The sequence below is a fragment of the Lutjanus erythropterus genome, chromosome 8 (genome assembly GCF_056507025.1).
Source record: "Lutjanus erythropterus isolate fLutEry1 chromosome 8, fLutEry1.hap2, whole genome shotgun sequence".
In the NCBI taxonomy this organism is placed as follows: Eukaryota; Metazoa; Chordata; class Actinopteri; order Lutjaniformes; family Lutjanidae; genus Lutjanus; species Lutjanus erythropterus.
Genome location: NC_139324.1, coordinates 7,382,676 through 7,389,215, shown reverse-complemented (window position 1 = coordinate 7,389,215; position 6,540 = coordinate 7,382,676). Strand labels below are relative to the sequence as shown.

The following is a 6,540-nucleotide window of genomic DNA, read 5'->3' as shown; positions in this document are numbered from 1 at the left end:
TCCAAACCGGGGGTGCACTGACCGCCCACTGTAGGTAATGCACTAACTATGGAGAAGTACCTCCGACAACACAACTTCAAAAAATCCGAACTATCCCTTTAAATTAATTTAAGACCTAAGACCTACTGGCCTATGAAATTAAGAGGTGCAACCTGAACAAAGTCATCAAATGATCATGTTTTCTTAGACATTCACTTTGGTACTGATTTTCACATCCACAGAGAACGTGTCAACTTACAAATATTAACTCCACATATTCATACCTCATCAACAGCTTCTTTAAAAACTTCTTCTTATGATGTCTACCAATAAAGCACATTTTACATTTTTTTTTAAATGACTGAAAATATGGCACTTGACACAAATCTTTGACACATCATTATCATGCAAACAAAATAAATTAAAGCTAGAAAAAAAGTTGGATTTAGACCAAAAAAGGATGCTTTCAGTAGTAACAAATGGCATCGTAATACTTAAGTCATGTAAAACTTGTTCAAGTGTTATTTTGCACACAAAAAAATCAAGACACTAATCATGCAATTAAACATATCTAAAGTTGAGCAAGCATAGCATGCGACAGCATCCCACTGTTTTCAGACACCACACCTTCCAGATTCCCACCTAGACTGTGATGTGGAGTGTATCCTCTCTGTCTCCACTGAGCAGCAGTGCACAGCTCGCTTTAATGCATCTGCAGCTCGGTGACGTGAGCAGAGATCCAGCAAACATCACACTTCTACACAGTAGCCAACTGAACTGAAACTCAGCCTCACACTCATGGAAGTCCTGGTTTTGCTACTAATTTGTTAACTCAGACAAGTCAACTGTCAACAGTGTGGTTAGTTGCATACCTGATTGTGTGCTATGAATGGATATTAACTTAGAAATGGCTTTTATTGTGAAGATCCATGACTTCCTTTTGCACTTCCATCAGCTTTCTTGACTGTCATTTTGGCACCAAAGCACAAACAAACACACAAATGTATCTTTGTTAACAACATCACAAAGGCATTCTAAGCAGAGGGATCAAATCCAGCTCTCCTTGGATACCTATCTTCTCCTTCTCTGCCTACGGTGCTCCCACACTGTTCCACTGATGTTAGGGGAACGTTTGGTTCCCCTCTCAGGTAAGTGTCTGCTTCTGGGTTAGAGGTCAACCATGGAGGCCTTGGCCAGGTCCTTAGTTCCCTGGAGAATTCTCTTCATATGACCCACTTTCGATATCCCCAGATCCTGAGGAGAAACCAGAGAACCGACACATTCAGAACACAAAGAAAGGTCTGTTGCAACCAAACACTGGCCTTCAGGGTGATGCATTTAATGTCTTCAACTCTGCAGGGACGTCCACATCCACGTCTGACTTTACTGTCTTTCAGAGGCTGTAGGAGACTTAGTTTTAAAGACTTTACTATTACACGAAACTAAAGCTAAACTTTGGCAAGGAAAAAACTGATATGGTAATTTACAAAAAGTTCCCTTGACCTCACACCTCAAGATATCTGAATGAAAATAGGTTCTATGGTACACAAGAGTCTCCACCTTACAGACATGCCTGCTTTATACAAATGCCATACAGTCTGGAGCAAAAACCACGCAGTATAAATATTATTTTCATGTGTTCACCCTGGAGCCTGTCAGTACTGGAATATCATAAATTGTTTAGGGCAGCAACTAACTATTATTTTCATTGTTGATCTATCTGTTGATTATTTTCTTAATTGATTGATTATTTAATCCTGTCACAATCTTGTCAGTTGAAAAATAGGTTGAAAAGTGGAGCACAGGGACGTAGTTTGTGCTAGACATTTCTGTAACGATTATTTTCATTATCAGTCAATCTGTTGATCAATTTCTCAACTATTCAGTTAGTTGTTTGCTCCATAAAATTGTAAAACATGTCATTCAGTGTTTTCTAAAGTACAAGATGACGTCCTCAAATGTCTTGTTTTGTCCCCAACTCAAAAATATTCAGTTTACTCTCAGAGAGGAGGAGAGAAACCAGAAAATATTAACATTTAAGAAGCTGAAATCAGAGAATTTGGACATTTCTTTCTTTAAAAAACTGATCACTTATCAAAATAGCTGGCGAGAAACCACCAGAACAGAAGTTATCGCCATCAAATCATCTGAATAACATGTTTGTCCAAATTTATATTAGGAGGGGGAAAAAATGTAAAGATAAAATAAAATAAAATAAAATAAGTGGTAAAAAAATATTTAAAAGAAATAAATGAATAAATAAATAAATAATCAAAGAAAACATTTAAAAAATGAATAAAAACCTACAAGTTGTTACACATTCACTTAGCTCATCGTTAAAAAAATAAAATAATAAAATATATGAAATTATTGGGAAGCATTTAATTAAAAATATATCTGTTTTTCATTGTAACCTTGCAGTTATGATTTCTATGATATCTGAATGGTAAATTTATGATAAACATTTTTTAGTTGCCAGTAAAAATCTCGCTAAGATTAACATGACGGAGAATGCACTGTTTGTCCACAACAGATGACCATCCTGCTCCCCTCTCCTTTGTTATAAATGCAGACATGGAATAAACCTGTTGTTACTACAAGATTGATTTAGACATCTCACAGAGGTCAATTTTAGGATTATCTTTAATAAAGGGCTGCAATTTAAAGTTATTTTCACTATTAATATGCTGATTATTTTCTCGACTGATAGTTTAGTCCAGTGTTTCCCAACCCTGGTCCTCAGAGCTCACTGTCCTGCATGTTTTAGATGTTTCTCTGCTCCAACACACCTGATTCAAATGATCAGGTTGTTGTCAGGCTTCTGCAGAGGCTTGATGATGAGCTGATCATTTGAATCAGGTGTGTTTGAGCAGAGAAACATCTAAAACATGCAGGACAGTGAGCTCTGAGGACCAGGGTTGGGAAACACTGTTTTAGTCTATAAACTGTATATATTCACATTACAGAAGCTGGAAGCAGTGATTTTTTTTTTTTTGCTTAAAAAGTGACTTTATGAAATGATAAAAATAATCAGTCATCAAAACTGTATTGGATTTTGACTTGATTGTCTAATTGATTAATCAACTAATTATTTCAGTTGCACTTTTATCCTTTATGATAAAACAGGACCAGCAAAACACAGCAAACTGGACAAATGAGATGACTGACTGATAAGACGATGGAATGAGGGGCACAGATATAGAAAAAACACAGATATAATGTGTGTGTGTGTTTTTGTGTGTGTGTGTGTATGTACAGGTTGTCATCACAGTCTGGCATTGTGTTGCTGCGCACCGATGTATGTAAGGAATATATTATTTTGTTTTACCAAGAAATAGCAAGAGAGGAAATCCAGATATATGTTTCAGTTAAGGTTTGTCCAGCAGAGAGCGCTGACGAGTTTATTGTTCAACTGTAAAATATTCTGCTCAGTATCGGTCACAGTTCTTAAATGAGAAGAGGTCACTCAGTAGAGTGTAGACCCCCACCAGGCAACAGATGATGAAGCACCTACTGCAATGTCACAACTGTCAAATGTGACCAGCAGAGTTTTGCAAAGTTTTGAATAAGTTTTTTTGTATAGGACAGTCTAACTATTCTTAATTAAATTTATGGTATTTTTTAAATATAGTCAGTATAGTCCCTGTCCTCTTTAAGATGCATATATTAATGTAATGGTACTGTAACTGAACATCCAGGGTTCATCTGAGTGTATAAACTTAAAGAAAAGAAAGAAAATAATAAAGGGCAAGATAAGTCCAAACTTCTCTGTTTAAACATTTAGAACATTTTTAAAATTACAAGCAACCAGGTGGCAACAATATGATACATAAAAAACTCTACGTTTTTGGAGAAACTCTCAAAAGTTGAAATTCTAAATAATTTATACTATTTATACTCGCAGTGTTAATTTTGGGAAAGATTTTTAATTTAGTTTTACCCACTTACTTAAAATTTAAGTGAGTTTTAGTCACAGTTTCTTATGTCTTTGTTTTATTTTTAGCCAGGATGTATTCTGTGGGCTCAGCTCTGTTTAATTTAACAATATGTTAACAGAGCAGGCAGTGCGCCCTGAATCCACACAGAACTTCAGCTACACTATAATATACTTTTAGTTCTAAACTAAATAGTTATGCAACTGATATTTAACCTGACCAACACTGCGGGACGGTATGTTTTCAGGTGTCGTTTGTGTTTTTTCAGCATATCTTTAATCCACAAGGCGCTCCATCCTCATTGGGAACAATACACCATATATTTTGAAAATAAGGGGAGTGTATTTTAGAGTTTATTTTCTGCAGCAGCAGCTTATCGTTTCATTCAGCTTTTTAAGTTTGCCAGATTTATTTGTGCTTTGAGATGGTTAATTTCTGTGATCTAATTAGGTTGTCTGCTCGAACACAGCCAACTGTTTCATCTCGTCTTTATTTATCAGGGCAGAATGATAAGATTTCATTGAAAAGCCCCAACAAAATGTTGGAAAAAAAACTAAGCCTGTAGCCTGTGAAAGATAGACAGATGTGTGTGTCACACATACTTACACATGTGACCAAATGATCTCCGCCAGGCACTATGGGGGATAATAACCACATTTAAAATATAGTCATCAAAATATGTTTGTTTATATTATGCATTTATGTGTTACTGAAATATTTATATTGGTATCAGTACTGCAAATCCCAGCTCTGTCAAGCTTGAACTTCTGTTACTTGTAATTATTGTGTTTTCATTGATTGTTTTTTTAGTTTAGTTTTAGTTTACTGTACTCAGACACAACTGACTTTACTGTTTTGTGATCCATTTCGGGTGCTTTCACACTGCCTGACAGCTGGGTTATATGAATGCTTTATGAAATACCACGCTATTGACAAGCCACCCACAGCTGATGGCAAACAAGCACACCAACTGCTATGTTAAATAAATAAATCAATGCTTCAAAAAATTCACAAGCAATTCAAGTGTGTGTTTATGGCCCTTCTTCAAACTAAGAAGCTACCCAGAATCAGGCGCTCCAAGCAGGAGGTTGGAGGTTCGGTGCTGAGCTCACGGGCACCTCAACAGTGTCTCCAGCTACCAGTCCACACTCCACTGGACTTCAACCAGCCACCCTCCAGTCCACAAGCCACGTCCTTTCAGACTGAGCTGCTCCTGGTTTATGTTGTTTTATTGCTCATTTTGTACAGTAACCTGTTGAATTGTGTGTTAGTGTGTTGTGCAGCTATTGTGACTCCCAGAGGCGGGGATGATGTGTGAGGACTTTTATAATACTGAGGTACAGTCAAGATAAACTGTGTGACTAAATAATGACAGCAGTAGGTCAGACACTGCTAACTGTTGTTCTTGTTGCTTTTTGATGAAGTCAATACTGTAGTGCTAACATTAGCTCAGCTAGCATTAGCTTTATTGTTATGCAGAAGCCTGTTCTGCTCTGTGCTGGTATGTGTGTGTTGCTGCTGTATGTAGTGTTCAATTTACTTGATAGACACGACTGAAGATAGCTGGACACATAAATTGGCTGTTGTGATGGGCTAGATCCATTGATGCAATGTTTGTCTTATTTATCTAATTTAACGGAATGCATCCATCCGTGGAACATTCAGTGGCACACTTCTATGGATATATTATAGAGAACTGGATACAGCGTTGGAGGCCTTGAGTGCTGCTCAGCAGCGTATGAACCCAACTGAAGTGCCTGAGCTTCTGCATGTGCTTCTGCACCGTGTGTCCTATAAAGAGGCATGTCCCTTCTGGTGTTCTCCATGGGACTCAAGTTCACAAACAATATGAACAGTAGACTACAGTAAGAGATAAATTAGTTTTGATTCCTTTTGAGCTGTGCCACAAATTACTCATATAATTTGTCAATTTAAAACATAATTTTGCAAGTTAAGAAAGTCTTAGTTTATTGTAGGTTTGTTGTAGTTTAGTTTAGATTTGTATGAAGCTGCTCAGTGAACTACATCTCTTATGTCATCTCCAATCTCTTTGCCTCTTGTAATGTTACCTTTTCTTACCTGAAGTTTTTTTTATCAGTCACTGCTGGTGCTTTTATCAGTTGTGAAGAGAAAGAATGGGTAAGATCTGCTGTTGTGTGACCACATCCTGGTACAAAAGCACACAGGCATCGTAGCTTCAGCAGCTAACATTAGCTTTTGGAGGGTGAAAGTCATGACATCACTTTTATGACTTTTATTTTCTGTGTGTGTAGTCTTTCTAATTATGTATCTTCACTGACTGGGTTTAAAACAGAACTGGTGATTGCTGGAACAGTGGAAAGACTAACAAAGATGATTTTGGTGAGTTCTATATTGTTTTTCTGTCAAGTTTGAATGAAGTGTGCTTTTTGATGAGTTAAAAAGGGAATTAAGCTCGTTTTAGTTTAGTCAAAGACAGAAACTTGGATTCAAAGGGTGTACGGTTGTATCCTTCTGTTTAACAAGGAAAATAGTTTTAAGAATGTTTAATTTCTTGACACTTTGTGAGTTTGTTTTGTTTTTTCAACACCTTACAAAAGTAGTCAATGACATATTTATATATGCTTTAAGTATGTGTTAAAAATTA

General features: G+C 36.6%; 1 protein-coding gene across 5 annotated transcripts in view; it reads right to left on the bottom strand.

The window, feature by feature from the left end:
- The window catches only part of dgkh (diacylglycerol kinase, eta), a 103,173-nt gene continuing 96,633 nt past the window's right edge, over positions 1–6,540 (bottom strand). For all 5 annotated transcript variants that reach the window (XM_084724364.1, XM_084724363.1, XM_084724366.1 and 2 more), the window contains one exon: positions 1–1,233. In XM_084724364.1, the coding sequence (XP_084580490.1) occupies positions 1,147–1,233 (87 nt within the window). In that variant the 3' untranslated portion in view covers positions 1–1,146. The remainder of the gene's footprint in view (positions 1,234–6,540) is intronic.